Genomic DNA, 21,757 nt, shown 5'->3' with positions numbered 1-21,757 from the left:
GTGAGTCCTGGAGAAGGAAAGCTGAGAGGAGCTGTGGGGACAGGTGGGAAAGTGTCTACAGAAGAGGAGGGGCCGGTGTTGAGGCTGAGATGGCAAAAGGGCTCCAGTTGCTGGAGCCTGAGTGTCTGGCTCTGGGATGGGAAAGATAGAACCAGGAAGGGGGCCAGGCACCAGGGCCTGAAAATGGGGCAAAGGTGGGGGCCAAGGCAAGCCCTGAGTTGGCAGGGAGTCAGGAAGGCCACAGGATCAGGGCCAGGACCCCCGGTGTCTCCGAGGCCCTGGAGAGGGGGCTGACCTTTGAGTTACCTTACCCTCAGGTATGTCAGCGCCCCTCCCTTGAGCAAGGGCTGGCCAGGCCTACTGGAAGGAGGGTGAAAACAAGAAGAGAGCTTCCACTATGCTGGGACCTGTGCCAGGCCCATGGGCCCACTCCCCACCCTTTCCTCTCCTACCAAGACCATTCCAGGTTCAGCAGCCAGTCCCCAGGGGGTAGGCCACCTTGCCCGACCACCTCTAGATTGGAAAGTGGGTGCCTGTGCCTTTAAATTCTCAGCAGGTTGAACCGACTGATGACATCACTGGTTCCCGGGAGCGGAGGAGCTGGAGCTGGAGCCGGGAGGGAACCTGGGGCTGCCTGGGCTGCAGACATGGAGGGCCGGGGCGACGGTGGCAGCAGGAGGCCAGGGACCCGGGCTGGCTTGGGGCCCCTGCCCATGCCCCATGGGATTTCACAAACTGGGGCACCTTCCAAGGTAAGACCCCTAAAGCTAGTCTCCCCCATTCCTGGTCCTTGGTCCTATACCCCACACACATTGCAGGCACCTTGGTGCCCCCAACTGAGGGGCTGGCATTCTCCTCTGCCCACCAAGCAGGGACTGGGCAAACAGGGTACCCTAGGGTCTGAGGAGGTAGCGATGAGACGCCCAGAGAGAGATGGAGTTAGCCATCTCCAGGACCCTACGGAAGAGCCCTGAACTGGGTATCAGGGGACCCAGCCATGCTTCAGCTTTGCTGTGTGACCTTGGGCTAGTTGCTTGTCTTCTCTGAGCCAATGCAAAATGAGGAGGCTTGTCCCTGAAGACTGAAACTGTGACATCTGGGATGTCTAACTTGTTAGTACTGGAGGCGGTGTAGTGTTTGGGGGGGTGTGGAGTGGGACACTAGAAACCAAGGAAGATGCCCAAAATGCAAGCCTCAAAGAGCTGAGTTTGGGGACAGAAGTGGAGACAGTTTCAGGTTCTCTGAACTGAAAAGGACGCGGGATACAGGCAGGACTGCATCTCTGGAGGCAGGGATGGGGCCGCCCCAGGGTGAGTGCAAACCTTCATCTGCCCTCCCTGGCAAAGGACACTTCATCCTGACTTCTGGAGACAGGGGCATCAGAAACAGGACAGATGGGAAAGGGAGAGGGCCTCCCTGCTGGGCCCAATGCCCCCAACTCCACTGCCAGACAGGAAGAGGGTACATGCTGGCCTGCTCTCCCAGGAGAAGTGACGAGGGTAAGAGGGTACAACTTGTGCACAGACGTGTGGCACCGGGATCAACAGAACCCTGGACTTGCTCTGGATGTTGAAATCACACTTGGGAGGATGGACAATTCCCTGGAGCTCAAATGCGATCCTAGCAAATGAGCTCAGAAATGCAGAGAGGTGAGACCGGGCTCCCCAGGATCAGTGTGGCCACAGACCCTTCACGAGGTTCCTTCACTTTACAGACAGGGAGACAGAGGCCCTAGTTAGGGAAATGCTAGCCTACGGTCACACAGAGCTGGGCTTGGGATCAGCCAGTCCCAGCAGGGCTCTTGCTCCTGCAGGGGATCTGGGTACAGGTAAAGAGGACAGAGGGGACCATGACCAAGGAGTTGGGGATGTTTGCCAGGGGAGAACATGAGGGTTCCTGGGTACAGTGGAGGAAGGGGGGCTGTTTAACAGGCTGGACCCAGGATGTCCAGAGTGGGCAGACCTGGGGGGTCAGATCAGTAGCCCTTGGCCAGGCAAGCAGCACGGACTGTAGGGAGAGTGGGGCAGTGCTCAGGGAAGCTGGCTCCAGCCCCCCAACATTCCAGGGTGGCGAGGGAGCAGATGCCAGCCAGGAGGTTAAGGGGAGCCCACAGGCCCAGGCTAACACTCTGCTTCCTGTAAGTCGGGGATTTTAAACTCTGCATCTATGAAAGAGGTATCACAGGTGAGGGAGGGGATAGGTTTCCGTGTCCTGTTTCCTTTAAAAGAGAAACTGATTCACAGCAGAATCGACTCAGGTGAGAAATTAGGAAGAACTTCCTCAGAAATATATGCCTTTTCTAGCTAGACAGAGTCTGCTATGATCTCTATGGAGTGGAGGACTGCTTAGGGTCGGTTGACCCTGAGTCTCTGCCTGCTCCTACAAGATGGGGGTTTCCCAGGTGGTACTAGTGATAAAGAAGCCACCTGCCAGTGCAGGAGATGTTGAGACGCGGGTTCGATCCCTGGGTCGGGAAGGTCCCCTGTGGGAGGGCATGGCAACCCATTCCAGTTTCTTGCCTGGAGAATTCCATGGACAGAGGAGCCTGGTGGGCTACAGTCCATGGGGTCGCAAAGAGTCAGACACGACTGAGTGACTTAGCACGCACGCGTACAAGATGGACTCACGTTTTCAGCTCCCAGCGAAGAAGTCAGCCCCAGTGCCCTTGGAACCGCGGTTGGCTCTGACGCCTGTGGGGCCACGAGCAGCAGTTCCACCTTCCTCAGAGGGTCCAAGGCTGGCTCTGGTGTCTCCCCGACCCATCTTGGCTCCAGCGTCCACCCCTGGAGGGAAGAAAACAGCTCCTGCCCACAGCCGCTCCGGCCTAGCTCCAACATCCGTGGGCCAGTTGGTGATGTCTGCCTCGGCTGGGCCGAAGCCTCCCCCTGCAACCTCAGGCTCAGTCCTGGCTCCGACGTCCCTGGGGCAGCTCCTGATGCCTGCCTCAGCTGGGCCAAGGCCTCCCTCAGCTACCCCAGTGCCTAGGCTGGCTCCATTGTCCAGGGACCAGAAGCAGGTGCCACCTGCCTCCATGGGACCCAAGCCAGCACTGGCTGCTTCAGGCCTGAGCCTGGCCGTGACATCTGAGAAACAGCCCCCACAGCCCCCCTCCAGCCCTTCCCCAGGGCCCAGTCCAGTTCTGTCGCCATCTCAGGAACAGGTCCTGGCTCCAGCATCCGTGACACCAGCCCTGGCCTCCACAGGATGGACACCAGCTAAACGGAGGGACGCTCCAGCCCCTAGACCTCCCCCTCAATCTGAAGGGCATCTCCCGGCCCCAGCTCAGGCATCTGGTGCTGTGAGCTCCCCATCCTTTATCCAAGCCCCGCCAGATCCTCGGGTCTCCCCGTCCTTCAGAGCCCGGCCCGAGGTCCCCCGCAGCAGCCCTGAGGATCCTGTCTTGCCCCGGCCACCCCAGACCCTGCCCCTGGATGTGGGCCAGGGTCCTCCAGAGCCTAGCACTCGCTCCCCGGGACTTCTGTCCCCCACCTTTCGGCCAGGTGCCGCCTTAGCCCAGACCGGGCCCCCACCTCTGCCCAAGCCACCTCGGTCTCCCAGCCGCTCCCCCAGCCGCTCCCCCAACCGTTCCCCAGGTGTCCCCCCAGCTCCTGAGATGGCCCTCCCCAGGCCTAGCAGCCAGGGTGCCGGGCCTGGTGAGCGTCTGAGTCCCAGCCTTCAGCCCAGAGAAACTCCGGTCCCGGTGACCACCTCCTCTTCTACACCCACCTCGTCATCCTCCTCTTGGTCAGCCCAGCCCACCTGCAAGAGCGACCCTGGCTTCTGGTGAGGGCCTTCTCCCGAGAGGCTGGCTGCCAGGGCTTGAGCCCTGAGACAAGCAATCCTCTGGTGGTGGGCCCTACTCTGGCCCAGCTGACCCCCCTGAGGAAGAGTCCCTGGGGTTGTTAGACCCACTCTGGGACCCTCAGAAGACAGCAGTCCCCTCGGAAGGGACTTGCCCACCCCTGCCTCAGTTGATCTCCTCTGGAGAGTCTGGTGGGAGGGGTCCTGGGCCCACGGTGGGTCCTTCTGAGGGCATTCACCCACAGCTTGTCTCCCCATTAAGAGCCCTGTGGGAGGGAGCTTGAGGGTAAGGGGTGGTGCCCAGTAGTAACCCCTCCCGTACCCCCATCCCCAGGATCACTGTGGTCACGTGGAACGTGGGCACCGCCATGCCTCCCGACGATGTCACGTCCCTTCTCCACCTGGGCAGCACCAGCGATGACAGTGACAGGGCAGACATGATCGCCATAGGGTGAGGGGGCAGGGCGAGCGGACCCCCCCCTGAGCCCCTGGGGCCTCCCAGTCCCTTGCCCGTGGGAGGGGTTCCTAGGGCACCCCCCAATCCGAACGCCGCCTCGCCATCCGCCCCCCACTCCGCCCCCCTCCCCAGGTTGCAGGAAGTGAACTCCATGATCAACAAGCGGCTCAAGGACGCGCTCTTTACGGACCAGTGGAGCGAGCTCTTCATGGACGCTCTAGGGCCCTTCAACTTTGTGCTGGTAACGCCTCCCTCAGCTGCCCCCCTGGGAGGTGGAGACCCCTGGCTTCCCAGTACTAGCTCTGCCATGACTCACTGTGGGGCCCGCTGAGCCTCTGTGGCTGGGTTCCTGAAATAGGAGGATGGAGGAGCAGACCTTTAAGGACCGGAAAAGGCGAGGGCGGGGTGGGCCGTGTCCCGCCGCTCAGCCTCCTCTCGCCTCTGCGGCAGGTGAGCACCGTGCGGATGCAGGGCGTCATCTTGCTGCTGTTTGCCAAGTACTACCATCTGCCCTTCCTGAGGGACGTGCAGACTGACTGCACGCGCACTGGCCTGGGAGGCTACTGGGTGAGCGTGGAAGGGACATGGGAGAGACCAGGGACCTAAGGGGTCTGTAGATTAGTCCCCGCCCCCAAGCAGTGGCAACATCCCCTCCCCAAACTCCACCCCTTACTCTGAGACCTGCCTCTCCCCACCCCCTGCTACCTCTCCTTTTCTAGACCCCGCCCCTTTCTATAAAACTTTCCTAGGTGGCGAAGTGGTCAAGAATCCGCCTGCCAATGCAGGAGACACAGGAGATGAGGGTTCAATCCCTGGGTCGGGAAGATCCCCTGGAGTAGGACATATCAACCCACTCCAGTAATCTTGCCTAGAAATTTTCATGGACAGAGGAGCTTGGCGGGCTTCGGTCCGTGGGGTTGCAAAGAGTGGCCCCTTTCTATTCCCACCACTTCCTAGTGTTCCATTCCTTTCCTTAGAACCCACCCCTCTCCAAGCCTGCACCAGTCCTGAGCCACACCCGCTGACCACGCCCACCCAAAACCCCGCCCCAGGGCTCACCTCCCTGCCTAAGCCCCGCCCACGACCCGCCCAACCTGTCTCCCCAGGGCAACAAGGGTGGAGTGAGTGTGCGACTGGCTGCCTTTGGGCACATGCTGTGCTTCCTGAACTGCCACCTGCCGGCCCACATGGATAAAGCGGAGCAGCGCAAGGACAACTTCCAGACCATCCTCAGCCTCCAGCAGTTCCAGGGGCCTGGCGCTCAAGGCATCCTGGATCACGAGTATGGGCCTCTTGGAGCTTGGGTGGGGCTAGGGAAGAGGCTGGAGAAGGAAGTGGCAGCCCACTCCAGTATTCTTGCCTAGAGAATCCCGTGGACAGAGGAGCCTGCTGGGCCGCTGTCCATAGGGTCGCACAGAGTCGACTGAAGTGACTTAGCAGCAGCAGCAGTGGAAGGGGAATGGTAGAAAGGCCCTGTAGGGAGAGGCGGGGCCTGTGGGGGCGGAGACACGATGTCTAGGAACCGGAATGCGGGAGGGCGTCCCTTATCCGCCTGCAATGCAGGAGACCCCGGTTTGATTCCTGGGTCGGGAAGATCCTCTGGAGAAAGGATAGGCTACCCACTCTAATATTCTTGGGCTTCCCTTGTGGCTCAGCTGGTAAAGAATTCGCCTGCAATGCAGGAGAACTGAGTTCGATCCCTAGGCTGGGAAGATCCCCTGGAGAAGGGAAAGGCTACCCACTCCAGTATTCTGGCCTGGAAAATTCCATGGACTGTATAGTCCATGGGGTCACAAAGAGTCGGACACGACTGAGTGACCTTCACTTTGATCGGGAAGTGGATGGATCCTGCAGGATGGATATTTGCTGAGGGGCAGGACCTTGCTGGGAGTCAGAACCTGACAACCCACCCACCCACCCCCCTATGTCATCACTGGGAGCAGCCAGCGCTGTCAGGTTGGATGGGGGCAGAGAAGATGGAATTGGGCTCTTCTTCCCATGGACCCTGCTGAGCACCCCTCTTCCCTTCCTGGAACAGCCTCGTGTTCTGGTTCGGAGACCTGAACTTCCGCATCGAGAGCTACGACCTGCACTTTGTCAAGTTTGCCATCGATAGTGAGCAGCTCCACCAGCTCTGGGAGAAAGACCAGGTGGGGGATTGCAACCTGCACCCCAAACCCCAAGCACACAGAACACGCCCTAGGACCACCTGTACCCTAGACGATGGTCCTTGCCCTCACCTGCTCTGAACAAGCTCTTGTCCAATTCTCTGCTTCTGGACCCTCGCAGCTCAACATGGCCAAGAACACCTGGCCCATCCTGAAGGGCTTCCAGGAGGGGCCCCTCAACTTTGCACCCACCTTCAAGTTTGACGTGGGTACTAACAAATATGATACCAGGTGAGCTCAGCCCCAGGATGAGAGGTGGGGATGTGGGCTGAGACAGGATAAAGGGGATAAAGGAATAAGGATAAAGGAGAGGAAAGGGGAACAGGGGGGCTCGAATCGCAGCCCCTGATTCTCAGGCTACTCCTGCCCATCGCAGTGCGAAGAAGCGGAAGCCAGCCTGGACAGACCGTATCCTGTGGAAGGTCAAGGCTCCAGGTGGAGGTCCCAGCCCCTCAGGAAGGGAGAGCCACCGGCTCCAGGTGACCCAGCACAGCTACCGCAGCCACATGGAATATACCGTCAGTGACCACAAGCCTGTGGCTGCACAGTTCGTCCTGCACGTGAGTCCTGGCCTCCCCTCATGACATCCCCAAGCCCAGCTCAGCATCCCACTGCCCATGGGTAACCCCAGGCCCTCACCACCATCCACTTATTATAACAGACTGGGAGTGGGATTATGGTCTCCATTTTTAGATGAAAAAACCCTGAAGCTCAGAGACACAGCATCCGTTTCCTAGGATCACATGGTTAACAAAGGGAAGAGTTAGGATTTGAACCCAGGCTAGGCTGATTTCAAAGAGTGTATCTTCTCCATTCATTTCTAGCTCTCCTTTTCCAAGAAATGGTTAGGGCAATTGTGTTAAAATTCACATATACAGTAAGACGAGCAAACTCAAAATATATACTCAAATGCCATGTAGTGTTCATTCACATTCACTTATTATTTATTTACCATCTTTCCATATGTGGTGGGGAGAGGGAGTAGAGATATAAAACAATACACAGCTAGACTCTGAATAGTTACTATAAAATTTAGCTTTGTGTTTGGATTGAGGCCCCTACTTGCGACAGTAAAAAGGGAAAATCCAAAATGTCAGAACTGGATCATAGAGATCATGTGATCCAACTCTCTGTTTTTTGTTTTTGTTTTTGTTTTTTCAGGAAAACGGAGGCCCTTAGTTGGGTAGGCACGAGCCCCAAGTTGCACACAGGCTCAGCGGCACAGTAGGGTGGAGCCCACTTTCCAGCCCTGAAACCCAACTCTGGGCTCTCCGATTCTCTTGATCTGATAAGATGGAGCCCAACAAGCCAGAGAATATTTTCCCAGCTAACTTTGTCATATGATCAGTCGGCTGGACAGCAGCCAGTGTCCTCAGCTAGGAATGGAAATCTGCCTATGTCTGGCCTCCCGTGACCTTTGGTAAAAGCCTTGAATGTGAGGTTTAATCCCCAGTTAGGGACCTCACCTTGAGAACCACTCCTTGTGGGTGCTCTATCCTGCATTCTTTATCTAGAACTCTCCCTTATAAAACATTGCCTGTTGAGTGCCTCCTCACCTCCTCCTCTGGCTTTGCGCCTGAGCTGTGTAGGATACGTCAATGTGTCATCCTTTTGAATGTACTGGTAAGCCCCAAGGATGTCCACATTCTCCTCCTGGTTTCACTGATGAGGGAAACAGAGCCCCAGAGAACTTCAGTCTCTTACCCAAAGCAGCACAGAACAGAGCTCAGCAAGAGTTTTGACCCCGCAAGGCCCTGGAGGGTGTTTCCAAGACCCCAGCCTGGCCACCCAGCCTGGTTCCTGCTGTCAGGAACCCAGGGGCAGGGAGAGGAGGTGCTGGTTTCTTCTGAAGCAGCTTGGCTTAGAAGATAAGGTGGGGAAGAAAGTGGAGACCAGATAAACAGGGGAGCCAACGAAAGCCTGAGGCTGGCACCCCCTGAGTCCTTCCCCGAGGGACAGAGATGGAGCCAGCACCCTGGCCGCCTACCACCCCAGCAGCCTCATCCCCATGGTGACCCCCCGATCAACCCGGGGTGACCCTTGGAAGAGGAGACTCATGGTTATCATTTGTCTCCACGGACTGGTAACAAACAAGGTTCATAATGGTCCCTTAGTACAGGTGGGGAAGCTGAGTCTCACTTAGGGTGTCTTGGGACTTACCTGAGGTCATGAGCAGGTTAGTAGCAGAGCCCAGAAGGTCTTCAGGCTTCTCCCCAGAGCTCTACTTGCCGGCTCAGGGGTGTTCAGTTTACCCCAGGATATCCAGGGCATCATGGGACTTTACCTGTCTCTTGTTAGCGTATAAGTGAGTCATTCATTGAGCACCTACTGTATATTGAGACGTTTATAGGATGCTTTACATGGTATCTCTCTGAATCTGCAGAGCAACCCCAAGAGTTAAATGTGATCCATCAGAGTTTACAGACAGGAGCCCAGGTATTCAGAGAGGTCAAGAAATTTACCCCAGGTCACACTGCATGCCTGTGGCAGAGCCAGGGCCAAACCCACAGTCTACCAAGGGTCAAAATTGTGTTCTCATTCACTCCTCACGGAGGCTAAGGACAAAAGGAGCCCTAAGCTGGGAGGCAGGGAGCCTAAGCTGGGAGGCAGGAGGCCTAGCATTTATCCTGGACCTGCTCCTCCTCCTGTTTCCCAGTTGGTGCAGCGGCCTCAAAGGCCCTTCATCTCAGCCTAACTGTGCCGGCTGAGGCCCAAGGGCTCTAGGTGCAGAGAATGCTGGAGGGTCTCCCCTGATGTTGCCCCCTGCCCCTGGGCAGTTTGCTTTCAGAGACGACGTGCCTCTGGTGCGGCTGGAGGTGGCAGACGAGTGGGCGCGGCCGGAGCAAGCCGTGGTGAGGTACCGCATAGAGACGGTGTTCGCCCGCAGCTCCTGGGACTGGATTGGCTTGTACCGGGTGAGAAGGGCAGGGGCGGTCAGCAGATCGGGGAGGGAACTTGGGGCCTGAAGGGGCAGCCAGGGACCCATACAGGGCTTCTCCAGAGTTTTATGTCACCCAGGGAGGCTGCTAGGGTCACCGTTACGGGTCACGATCCTGATTGCTCTCGCCCCAGGTGGGTTTCCGTCACTGCAAGGACTACGTGGCTTATGTCTGGGCCAAACACGAGGATGTGGACGGGAGCGCCTACCAGGTTTTTTTTTTTTTTTTTCCTACCAGGTATTTAAGGGGAGGGAGAGTGGGAGGAAGCCCTCATTGCCCTTGGGGGCTCAGGATTCCGTTTCAGGGGTCCTGAGGCTGCCTCCCTCACCCCAACCTGGACCTAAACCTCCCGACCCACCAGGTGACCTTCAGTGAGGAGTCACTGCCCAAAGGCCACGGAGACTTCATTCTAGGTTATTACAGCCACATCCACGGCATCCTCATCGGTGTCACTGAGCCCTTCCAGGTGAGTGGTCCTGGCTGCAGGGTTTGAGGCTGGGGGTGGGGAGGTGGCGCCAGAAGACTGTTCAGATCCTCTAGCGCCTCTGCGTTCTCTGTGAGCTCTTCAGTAGCCTGACCTTCCTGGGCCTGCCAACGGGGAGGGCGGGAGGGGTTCCCAGAGGCCTCCACAGCCTGTTAGGGAGAGGGGCACCCCAGTGAGCAGCCTTGCTCCCCGCCCCCAGATCTCGCTGCCTACCTCGGAGCCGACCAGCAGCAGCACAGACAGCTCAGGCGCCAGCTCGGAGGATGAGGATGACAGCACCCTGGAGCTGCTGGCACCCAAGTCCCGCAGCCCCAGCCCCGGCAAGTCCAAGCGGCACCGCAGCAGGAGCCCAGGCCTGGCTCGCTTCCCCACCCTTGCCCTGCGGCCCTCGTCCCGGGAGCGCCGGGGCACCAGCCGAAGCCCCTCGCCCCAGAGCCGCCGCCTGCCCCGGGCAGCCCCCGACGGGGCCGGCAACGGTGGCAGCCGGGGCAGCAGTGAGGAGGGGCCTCCTGGGCTGCCGGGGGCCTGGGCCTTCCCGCCATCTGTGCCTCGAAGCCTGGGCTTGCTGCCTGCCTTGCGCCTAGAGACTGTAGACCCCGGTGGGGGTGGCTGCTGGGGACCTGATCGGGAGGCCCTGGCCTCCTCCGGCAGCCTGTCTCCCAGCCCCCAGGGTCGGCAGGGGCTAGAGGAGGGGGGCCTGGGGCCCTGAGGGTGGGGTGGGCGGGCGGGCCCAGGGGTCCCCCCACTCTGCCTCAGTCTTCTGCAAACCCACCTGCCTCCCACCGGCTGCTGCTCCAGCTTGATCTGCACCTGCCACTCTGTTCTGGCCAGGGGTGGTCCCTCAAACTCAGTCCTGGCACCTCAACTGTGACAATCAGCAAAGCCCTATCCTGGCCCCCATCTGGGATGGGGGGCGGAGCAAACCCAGAGGTCATTGTTTAGGAATTAAATTCTCCAGCTTCACTCCCGACTCCTTCCTAACTTGCTAGCAGTCTGGGGTGGGGAGCAGGTGGTCGGAGGAAAGGACTACAGAGGCAAGAGGATGACAGGTCTGACAATGACTAGGCACCAGCTGTATACGTTACACATGCCATCTCCTTTAATCGGCACCATAAGCCTGAGTTGTGGCACTGAGTTCAGTGCAGTTCTTAGCCCCATTTCACAGATGAGCAAACTGAAGCCTTCAAGAGGTGCTATGAACCTTTGCAAATCAGTTGTCTTAAGTGCAGTTTGGCTGGGTGTTGGAGAGAGAGAACATTTACTGGGTGCTGAGTGCTGTCTGGGAGTTGGTTCACTTAATCCTCAACAACCCTATGAGGTAGCTCCTGTCTACATCCCTCTTTCTCAGAGGAGGAAACTAAGGCTCAGAGTGAAGGAGGTCTCTTGCCCAAGGGCATAAGGAAGATCTGAATTTAGGTTTAGGGCAGAAAGAATGGGCCAGGGTTGGGCTGGGAAGGGCATAGCAGCTGTTAATAGAAGGGGTCCCTTGAGGAAGAGGGGAGTTAAGAAGCCCCTCTCTAGCTCCCCCATCCTGTATTCAGACACAGGCACTTCTGTGACATCCCTCCTTCACCACCCTCTGCCCCCAGACCTCAGCAGGCAGGCTCTGGGGTTTTCCTGGACAACTCTTTTGAGACGTGTGTTAATTTCACAACATGGACATATGTGTACCTCCTCCTGGTACCTCCTGGGGCTTCTGCAATATTACCGTCTCCTCTTTCCCATCTGGTTGTTAAGTCCCTGAGAAGGCCCAAGCCTGGGGCAGCAGAATGAGCCTCCTGAATACCACATCCAAGCACAGAGAGGTTGTGTCACCAGCCCAAGATCACCCAGCACAGCAGGAGACATGGTCCAGCATTTGGGCCTTGGCCCCCCCCAACCCTACCCATGGGGCCCTCTGTCTGTCCACAAGAGCCTGTCCATGCTTCAGTCTCACAATGGAGGGAAAGCTGAGACCTGCCCCCTTCCCAGGGCCCAGCAAAGCCCTGGGTCCGATCTAGTGCCCAGGAGAACAAGAAGTGAGGTCACTGGTTCCAGGGTTTCTGCTGCCCTTTGGGTCCTCTGGCTCCCTGGGTCAGCTGCAGGCACCGGTCGTAGAATGATGTGGGGGCCTTTGGGTGCTCTGAAGGCCTTGCCTGCCTGTGGTGTGTGCCCGACCCCTGGAGCTGGCGTCGCCTCTGCTGAAGTCGCCGCAGGTGCTGAGCTGCCACTCTGATGGCCCTGGGGTCACTGGAACAGCTGTGGGGACAGAAGAGGAGGACAGGGGGTCATAGCTGGCAAGAAACCCACCCTGCTCTGCACACAGGGCAACCAAGGCCCAGAGAGGAGCAAGGATGGGGCTGGGGTGGGGAGTGGTTATACTTAGCAGGGGGCAGAATAAACCTAATCTGGTACCTAGAGGCCGGGGTTCTACCCTAGATGACTGCAGAAACCTGGGCCACTGAGCCTTAGTTTCCCTACATATGAAATAGGAAAAGAAACAAGGAGTTGGTTTTGAGGATCAGAATCGAAATGATACTGTGGCTTAGGAGGAAGAGTTCAGGAGGTGCTTCACTAGCTGTTCTGCAGGCCTTGCCTACATACATCACACACAACACGCCCTGGTGTCTACCTCCATTTCACAGGTAACAAAATGGAGGTATGGACAGGGGATTCAGCTGGCAAGATCACACAGGAAGTAGAAGACGGAGCTGAGATGCAACCTATGTGGGCCCTTGACCCGCTCCATCGCCCTCTCAGCCCAGGTGCATAAAAAGGGGAGAGGCAACCCACCCCCTTGGAGAAGACCCCCGTCCCTCCTGGCCCTGCCATCACCTACTCTTTGACCTCAGCACAGTCCAGCGGAGGGGCCAGTTTGAAGCAGGTCATGCCCAGCAGCTCCCGATGCATGATGGCGCCCACAGGTGGGTTGTGGAGCCTCAGGAAGCGGGCCAGCCTGAGGGCAGAGGCAGGTTCAGACTAGGGCAGGGCCTTTCCAGCCTGGAGTCCCTTCCCAGTGGCTGGCAACAGGCAGCCCATCCCCCAGGGGTGCGAGCAGGCCTCACCGGCGTGTGCAATTGCAGTGGAAGAGGGGGTCCCGGGCGCTGTTGAACAGCTGGAACTTAGTCTCCTGGGGCCCGATCTGATACTCACACCGGTCCAGGCGGCGGAAGCTGCGGCAGGCCTGGCGGACGCCTGGGGGCAGGGGCAGTGGTGAGGGGAGCCCCGCCCCACATCGAGGTCTCACTGGTGCCCGCTGCCCTCTGGCACAGGCTCAGTCCCACACATACAGTGTCCCTTCATCTGTCCTCTGTGCTCTCAGAGTGCTTCATACGTAGAGGAGACACACACACACACACACACACACACACACACACAGCAGTGCTGCCATGGGGGAAGCCCAGAAAGGTAAGAGTGCTCAGAAAAGGTTTCCTGGAGGCAGAGGCTGCTAAGCTGACGCTGAAGGAGGAAGACTCAGGGAGAATGCCCCAGGGAACAGGAGTGACATAAGCAAAGGCCCAGTGGCGGGAGAGAGCAAGTGGCTTCAGAGGAAACAAATCCAGTTTGTGCAGGTGGAATTTTGACTGGGGAGTAGGGTTTGCAAGACCAGCACCCAAAGACCCCTGGGTGCTGGAACACCGTGGAGGGGGCTCAGTGGGGAATCCCCTGGTCAAGATTGCAGCTTATGAAAATCCCTCTGGCTGTAGTGTGATTTGATGGGTGAAGTTGGGAGTTGCTGGAAGTTCAGAGCAGGAAAGGAAATAACACAGGGTCTCCCCAACCCCACACAGAGGCTCCTCTTTACCTCAGGCACCCCCAAAGCTAGGTTAGGTTCTGCACTCACCCTGAGGTTTTAAGCCACCCTGAGGCCCCTGGAGACCTGGATCGGTGACCTCCAGCTGGACTCTGGGGAGCATGGCAGGCCCAGGGAAGGCCGCAGGCGCCTGGAGGGCTGTGGCCTTGGCTTGACTGGGGTGCCTAGACTCTTTCTGCTGTGATGGCCACTTCTGAGGATGCTGCATCAGCCGAGGCTGGCTGGGGGCTGTGTTCTGGGGGCTGGGACTTGACGGGGTGGCAGAGGAGCTCCAAGAGGCATTGTAGAGTGTCCTGGGCTGGAGACGAGCGAGGGACACAGAGCCGTACCTTCTACACCTGGGAGGCAGCACATGGTGGCATTGGTCACCCAGAATCATCCCTCCCAGAGGGCCCCAGGCTCATCTCCATGGAGATCGGGGCTCTGCCAGTCCCATTCCCTCAGCCCATAGCCCACTGGGTTGTACGGGGCACCAGGGAATGTCTGTGTCCTGGGGCCCCCACCCCCTCCCCGAGGAGAGGACAGGGAGGACAGGACGAGACATGGTTCCCTGGAGGACGGACATACAGACAGGCCTCCCCCCCAGCCTTGGAGCCCCAGCTCCCCAACCCTGGCTGTGAAGGGGGTCAAAAGGGGAACCAACATACCCGCCCCACCAGTACCACTCCACACAGGCCTCCTGCTCCTCCAGCACAAAGCAGGGGATTGCTAGCACGTTGAAGAAGACCACGCCCACGATGTCGGAGACGGAGTCCCACTGGTTCTGCAGGCACTGCTGGAACCTGCCCCAGAGCCGGCGCTCAGTCCCCGGACCTGAGAGGGCTACCTGGCTCCTCTCCCAGGCCACCCAGCCACCACTACCAGCCAGGCGACGTGAGGTCCAAGAATCCCACATCCTGTTAAACCTCAGCTTTCCTACTGCACAGGGGAGTCTGGCTGGCTGATCCTTTGGGACCCTCTGGAGCCCAGACTCTGCACCCAGTAACTGGGTAACCCCACCCCGAGCTCCCAGCCCTCCCTGCCCACCGCTAACTAACCTGGCATCACAGCTGCAGTGGGAGATGGTGTGGAATCGGTAGTTCCGGATGCCGTAGTTGTACTGGAAGGGCGAGACCGTCTGGGGGCAGTGGTCATGTTCCTGGCAGCAGAGATCAGGGCCCTGGAAGACCCCTGCAGGGAGCAAAGGGGGCACTGGCTCAGCGGTCCCAGGACCCTGGGCACCACATGCCAGCTCTGCCCACGTGGTGTCGGGAGCAGAGACACCTCTGTGTCAGCCTCTGTGGGACTCACGGTTCCAACACTTGAAGAGAACACCCAGGTACAGCCTATGCTGGGCAATGCCAAGTGCCAGGCAGCCCACCCAGGAGCCCTTGTCCATGGAAAAATCTTCCTCAGGTGAACAGGTGTCTGCCTCTAGAGTTCTCAGGCTCGCACCCCAAGTGAAACTCCAAAGTTCCGAATGTGTGTGAGATGGGAAGGCAAACAGTAGGGTGCAACCTTGCTGGCGCAGTGAGGCATTGTCAGGATGCCAACCTGCTCCAGTGTAAGCGCCAAGTCCTCCCCCAAGTCCTCTGCACGTAAGCGCAGACAGCTGTACCGAGAAGTGCAAAAAAGCCATGCATGCTTTCCACCTCCCGAGCTATAACGCCCTTTGCTGAGCATCTTCCAAACGTCTGGCACTTCCCACCCCAGCACACAGCAGGCCTGGGAGGGAGCTGTCACTTTTACTGTCCAGGTTCAGAGAGGGGAAGTGACTCATTCAGCTTGGAAGGGCTGAGCTGGGATTTGAACCGAAGCCTTTGGGTCTCCTCGTGCAGTTGGCTGGGCATTCTGAGACCATAAATCCTCCTCTTGGGTAATGGCTTTTTGGTTCAGCCCAACCCATGGGCGCAGTCCATGGGGTCGCTAAGAGTCGGACACGACTGAGTGACTTCACTTTCACTTTTCACTTTCATGCATTGGAGAAGGAAATGTCAACTCATTCCAGTGTTCTTGCCTGGAGAATCCCAGGGACGGGGGAGCCTGGTGGACTGCCATCTATGGGGTTGCACAGAGTCGGACACGACTAAAGCGACTTAGCAGCAGCAGCAGCAGCAACCTGGACAGCCAGCCCCAGCCAACCCCCACCCTCAGATGGTGATTGATGATGGCTCCCAGATGTGAGTAGGACATTTCCCATCTATAACCTCATTTGAGCACCCCACGATGAGGTTTATGGTCACCCCATTTTACAGAAGGTTTCCCTGGTGGCTCAGCAGTAAGGAATCAGCTTGCCATGAGGTAGACACGGGTTCGATCCCTGGGTCGGGAAAATCCCCTGGAGGAGGAAACAGCAACCCACTCCAATATTCTTGCCAGGAGAATCCCATGGACAGAGGAACCTGGCGGGACAGAGGAGCCTGGCGGGCTAGTCTATGGGGTTGCAAAGAGTCGGACATGATTGAGCATGCGCGCACGTTTTCCAGATAAGGAAACTGAGATTCAGAGAAGCTAAGTCGCTCCCTCAGGACACGCAGCCTGGGAGAGTGGATGCCAGGGCTAAAGCCTGCGCTTCCTCCCCCACCAGCCCCGCAGTCCACACCCCGAGGTCTCACCCAGCTCCGTGGAGTTCCCGGCAGAGTCCCCGACTCCACACCACAGCGTGCCAGGCATAGTCCAGCCCCTCTTCACCCGCTGGTGCCGGATGCCAGGCGCTCCACTCTGCCCTGCTGCTCGCTTCTCCCTGGTCCCTGCTGGACTCTCAGCAGGCCCTTGGCAGGCCTCCCACTGCCTCTGAAGGATGGCCAGGGCTCTCTGCAGCTCAGGTCCAGGGGTGTGGATGAAGGAGCCCCGGGTGAGCTCACCAGCACAGAGTGCACGGAAGGCTGCAGTGAGCTCTGGCTCATCCTGCCGGCTGCACACCTGCAATCTCCCGTGCCCATCCCAGCGGGCATGGAACAGAGCTAGTCCCTGGACATCCTTGCCCAGGAAGCTCAGGGACCCCAAAGGGATGCTGGCGGTGGGCCTGGCCAAGTGGCAGGAGGTGCTGTGCAAGTGGAGGGTAGGGGAGCCTCCCGGAACCTCCCCCAGGAAGCTCAGCACCCCCAACAGTGCCACCAGAACCCCCATCCTGCCCTGGCGCAGCCAGACAAAGCCCTCGGGAAGCCTACCCCGGTGGGCCCACGAGGCAGCAACTCTGCGGCCGCGGAGCGGAAGCGGTGCCCAGCCGAGCCGGTGCTGCGGCGCCAATGAATGGAGCTTTGGGAGGAGTAGGAAGGAGGCTGGAGTATGGGGTGATCCGGGGCTTGTAACCGAATCCACCGGCTAGGCAGGCCGCTGATTGGCTGAGGAGTGCACTTGCCGGGGCCCACGCCCCCACGCAGCTGGCCTTTCTCCTCCACGCCTTTCAGTCACCTGCCGCCGGCCCAGCCCTCCTGGATGGGGACGGTAGGAGCCAAAGCCCTGGGACCTGGGGCGGGGGACAGGAGGAGTGTCTGCGTCTCCCTGGGTGCTGAAGGGGTGTCCAGGGGCTCAGAGGAGGCTCCTGAACTTGGCCTCATCACCCCGCCTCAGGGATGGCTCCCACGCCTACCTCTGCAAAGCTGGCGGAAGGCCATGAGGCTCTGCCAAAGCTGGGTAAAGAAGACGAGGGCAGGGCTGGGGCTCTGTGGTCCCCCCTCATCCGGGAGCTCTGAGGCTTCTGGGAATGGGAGCATCCATCCCCGGGGCGGTTGGGGTGCTCCCCCTGCCCAGTCCTGGTTCTAGGAAAGGCACTCAGCACACTCAGGGAACAGAGTCCCAGGCCTCCCTGCTTCCTGGACTCCAAGCACAAGCGTGGCCCAGTAGCAGCCCTCCTGGTCTGATTGATGGTGTAGACACAGCCACCGCAGACTTTGAAAGCAACTCTGGGCTGGGCTGATACTTTGGGCTTGAAGAGATGGACGTCCCCAGAGAAGCAGAGGTGGACTCGGGGGCTGGGTCTGCAAGCGCCTCCATGCTTGGACTGCAGTCACCTGGGGACACGGCAGCCCATCCTGTGTCCTGCAAGAGACCCGGGCGGTCTCTCCATCAGGGAGGGGCTACACCCAGTGCATGTTCCTATATCTCAAAGCTGATGTGTTATTCAACTTCCAACCAACTGGGAAAGCTGGGTACTTACAACCCACATGCAGATGAAGAAACTGAGAATCAGTGAGGGTGAGGAAACCTCAGCTGACAGTCAGAGCCCAGCTCGGGACGGGTTAGAAGCTGGGAGTGCAGCTCTTGGGGGCTTTGCTGGGAGGTCAGAGCCAGCTGGGACAGTGTCTCTTCTGTTCTGCCCGTCAGCCTACTGCTCCCGTAACATCCCCTCAATCTCCACCTGGGTCTCTTCCAGGAGGACGGGCCCCAGTGGGGGCAGAGGTGGGGAAGGGGAGCTCCCCGGGGCAGAGGAGGGAGAAGGAAGCTACAGGCTATGCAAACGCATCTCTGGCTTCAGCACCAGCCTGGGTCTGTAGCTCAAAAGGTCATAGCTGGGGACAGTGAGGAGGAGGGGGAGAGGGGGAGGGGAGCACAGCATCCAAACTCCTTCTCTCCAGAGGCTGGGAAAGTGGGTGTAGGGTAGAACAAGTGGTGGCTGGAAGGATAGGGATGCCTGGGGTTCCCAAAGGCAGGGACTGAACACAGAGGGGGTCCCTCTGGGAAGAAGTCTGATGTTCCCAGCGTCTGGGAACTTTCCCAGTGTAAGACCCTGTCACATACCTTGCCCTCCTTTTTTATATTACAGAAACTTTTCGTGCTGGTCACAACCCAGGGAGTCTGGGAGGTGCCTGGGCAGGAACCAGACTTTCAAGGTGGGACAGACCAAGCTTGGGTCCTGGCACAGTGTGACTTCAAGCTTGGAAGTCTCAGTTTCCCTGAGCCTCTGTCTTCTCATCTATGTGACAGGCATACTCACAGTGGACACTTCACAGGACCCTGGGCACAGTGCCTGGCATCTGAAATGCTATCACTGAAGGCTCAGGACACCCCTGGGCAGGAAGCAGTTTACCCAGAAGAAGGCACATCCACGAGGTTTCAGGGCCACAGCATCTGTGGCGGGGAGTCCTGGTTAGGCCCCTGCCTGGCGATGTGACTGCAGGTTCGTCTCTGCCTCTCTCGGGGTCTCAGCTTCCTGCTCTGTTCAGTACGGGGTGCAGTGGAACTGACCTTTGAGGTCTCTTCCTGCCTGGTTCCCAAAGGGAGGTAGGCTGGGGCCTGCCCAGGGCCTTGAGGGAGGGGTCACTGGCTTTTCCCTTTAGATTAACCGGCAGCCACGTCAGCTGGACAGGCTCTGGGGCCGTGCTTCCCCCGGGGGCGCCCCTCAGCAGCCTCGGAGCAGAGGGTGCCGGGAGCCAAACCAGCGGGACAGGACCGGACCAGTGGGGCCCACAGACAGGAGGAGCCCCGCCCGTCCGGGGCGTGGCAGGGTGCAGAGTCGGTGACGGTGTGAGTGCCGGACGGGGGTCCTTGGGAGAAGGAGTCCCCCTCCCTCCCGTCCCACCGTTTGTCTCTGTCTCCCCATCCCCGTCATCCTCTGTCTCTTCTGGCCCCTCTCCCATCCCTCTCTGTCTGTCTCTTTCCTGCCCTGACTCTGATTCTCGTAATTTCTGTCTCTTCCGTCCCTCCACCTCCATCTTTCTGCCTCTAACTTCCCATCTTCTTTCCTCTCTCCATTTCTCTCTCCGTCTTTCTCTCCTCTGTCTCTACATTTTTTTCACCGAAGCCCTTCTTTTTTGTTGTCTCTCTCCTTCATTCCTTCTTTCTCCATCTCTCAAATGTTTCTGTTCTGTTTCTTTCGTGCATGCGTGTATGTGTGTGCGTGTGTGTATGTGTGTGTCTCTCTCTCTCCTAATTCTTTTCCTCCTTTCTTTGTCCCTCTCCCCCCTCCACACCCTGAACCCAGGTCCAGGGCCCAGCTTAACCCAGCCCTTTCCTGCTCATATTTTCCCAGCCGTGACCTCATCTGATGCTCACAACCCCTGCCCCTCCCTGGGAAGACAGGCAGGGCAGGGTTTCTCATCCCATTGTCAAGATGGATGGAGGTGATTTGCCAGGAGTCACACAGTGCATAAGGGAGAAGCCAGGTTAGACGTCCCCTAGGCTGTGGGGAGGGCCTCCCCTGGCCCTGGGAGACTCTCAGCTCCTTGAGAACCTTCCTGCCGAGGGCCTTCCTCCCTCTGCCCCGTGGAGCTGGCCTCCCGGCCCCACCCGAGGGCTCTCTGCAGCTCTCTGCGCCAGGACAGTGGTGCAGGCGGTGCCTAGCTCCAGAGCATTCTGCATTCATTCAAAACCTAAAATAGTTACTGAGAGTCTACTTTGTGTCAGGCACGGGCAGAGCCATGCACAGAGAGAGGAGGGGAGGGCGGTCAAGGATGCTTGAGTTGGGGGATGGAGGTGGGAGGCATCCTTGGGGGGTCAGGGGTCGGGCAACCCGGAGCAGCTGGGGCCTGGGCTGTGTCTTCTAGGAAGCTGCCTCCACGGGAGGGAGTTCCCTGGTGGTCCAGTGGTTGGGATTCCGCACGTTCACTTCTAGGGCCCTGGGTTCAATCCCTGGTCAGGGAACTAAGAGCCTGCAGCAGATCTTAGTGACCACACTTAGTGATCTTATCAGATCACACACAAGCCTGGCTAGGTTTGTCCCCTGACCATCTCTGACCTTCAGGCTGAAGCCTGCCATGACTTGCAGGATCTGGGCCTGGCTGAACTCACCAGCTCCCCGCTTCTCTGTTCCAGCCACACAGGACTACTTTCATTTCTATAATAACTAGGCCCTGTTAGGGCCTTTGTACGTGCTGCTCCCTTTACCTAAAATACTTCCCTCTGCTTTTCCTGGGCTTGTTTCTGCTCATCTTTCAAGTGTTGGTTTAATCACCTCCTCCAGGAATTCCTCCTCCCTGACTACCCTAACCCAGGATGGGCTCACCGAGGGGCTGGCAGTTGCTGCTGGCATCAGGGGCACCCAGGACACGGTTCAACACTCAGCAGCAGCACCCTCATTTAGGACAGGGGACTGGAGGAGGGAGGCATTGTGGGTGTCATAGATTCAGGGTTCAAATGGACCCTGTTTCCCATCCTACTCTGTCATAGCTGGTCAGTGTAAAGCCACTTTTCTGAGTCCCTGTTGTACAAGTAAATAAATCCGTTCTGTCCACACCAGTGCTGAACAATAAAAGTCTAGTGCAAGCCATGAATGTAATTTAAAATTTCCTAGCCACAGTTGAAAAAAATGAGAAACAGGTGAGATTAATTTTAATGATACATTTTATGTAAACCACGTGCAAAATATTATTTCAGTGTGTAATCAACACTTAAATTATTAATGAACTATTTTGCATTCTTTTTTCATACTAAGTCCTTGAAATCTTTGTGTATTTTATATTTACGTGCATGTGTGAAGTCTCTTCAGTCATGTCTGACTCTTTGTGACCCTGTGGATAGTAGCCCCACCAGTCTCCTCTGGCCATGGGAATCTCCTATAAGAATACTGGAGTGGGTTGCCATGCCCTCCTCCAGGGGATCTTCCCAACCAAAGATTGAACCTGCATATCCTGCATTGGCAGCTGGATTCTTTACCCACTGAGCCACCTGGGAAGCCCGTTTCATACTTATCAGTTCAGTTCAGATCAGTTGCTCAGTCGTGTTCAACTCTTTGAGACCCCATGGACTGCAGCATGCCAGGCTTCCCTGGCATTCCCAGGCTTCATCACCAACTCCCAGAGCTTACTCAAACTCATGTCCATTGAGTCAGTGATGCCATCCAACCATCTCATCCTCTGTTGTCCCCTTCTCCTGCCCTCAATCTTTCCCAGCATCAGGGTCTTTTCCAATGAGTCAGTTCTTCACATCAGGTAGCCAAAGTATTGGAGTTTCATCTTCAGCATCAGTCCTTCCAATGAATATTCAGGACTTCTTTTCTTCAGGATGGACTGGTTGGATCTTCTTGCAGTCCAAGGGACTCTCAAGAGTCTTCTCCAACACCACAGTTCAAAAGCATGGTGGCTCTGAATTTGGATTTCACATTTCAAGCACTCAGTAGCAACATGACTCTACAGGCTACTGAATTGTACGGCATGGCTCTGTGTCTTGATCTGTGTGGTGATTACACAGTGTATTTAG

General features: G+C 57.9%; 2 protein-coding genes across 3 annotated transcripts; one reads left to right on the top strand and one right to left on the bottom strand.

Moving 5' to 3' along the window:
- The first annotated feature begins 375 nt into the window (after window positions 1-375).
- On the top strand, window positions 376-10,865 carry INPP5J (inositol polyphosphate-5-phosphatase J). The gene is made up of 13 exons (XM_070385832.1): window positions 376-752; window positions 2,636-3,783; window positions 4,136-4,252; window positions 4,391-4,499; window positions 4,709-4,825; window positions 5,365-5,540; window positions 6,297-6,408; window positions 6,548-6,657; window positions 6,803-6,986; window positions 9,204-9,341; window positions 9,499-9,576; window positions 9,727-9,831; window positions 10,049-10,865. The coding sequence occupies exons 1-13, from the start codon at window positions 570-572 to the stop codon at window positions 10,556-10,558; spliced, it is 3,087 nt and encodes a 1,028-aa protein (XP_070241933.1). The 5' UTR covers window positions 376-569; the 3' UTR covers window positions 10,559-10,865.
- A 46-nt stretch (window positions 10,866-10,911) lies between these two features.
- PLA2G3 (phospholipase A2 group III) lies at window positions 10,912-16,860 on the bottom strand. 2 transcript variants are annotated; one of them, XM_005908519.3, is made up of 7 exons: window positions 16,237-16,860; window positions 14,680-14,812; window positions 14,290-14,424; window positions 13,673-13,980; window positions 12,894-13,023; window positions 12,668-12,784; window positions 10,912-12,087 (listed from the first exon to the last, which is right to left on the bottom strand). In XM_005908519.3, exons 1-7 carry the CDS (start codon window positions 16,748-16,750, stop codon window positions 11,874-11,876), a joined length of 1,551 nt encoding a protein of 516 aa, XP_005908581.2. In that variant the 5' UTR covers window positions 16,751-16,860; the 3' UTR covers window positions 10,912-11,873. The 2 variants fall into 2 exon arrangements, with proteins under 2 accessions (XP_005908581.2, XP_070241935.1); XM_070385834.1 differs by lacking the exon at window positions 14,290-14,424.
- Between the last annotated feature and the right edge of the window lie 4,897 nt (window positions 16,861-21,757).

Source organism: Bos mutus, chromosome 17 (genome assembly GCF_027580195.1).
Source record: "Bos mutus isolate GX-2022 chromosome 17, NWIPB_WYAK_1.1, whole genome shotgun sequence".
NCBI lineage: Eukaryota > Metazoa > Chordata > Mammalia > Artiodactyla > Bovidae > Bos > Bos mutus.
The sequence above is the reverse complement of the archived record's forward strand: the minus strand, read 5'-3'. Positions and strand labels throughout refer to the sequence as shown.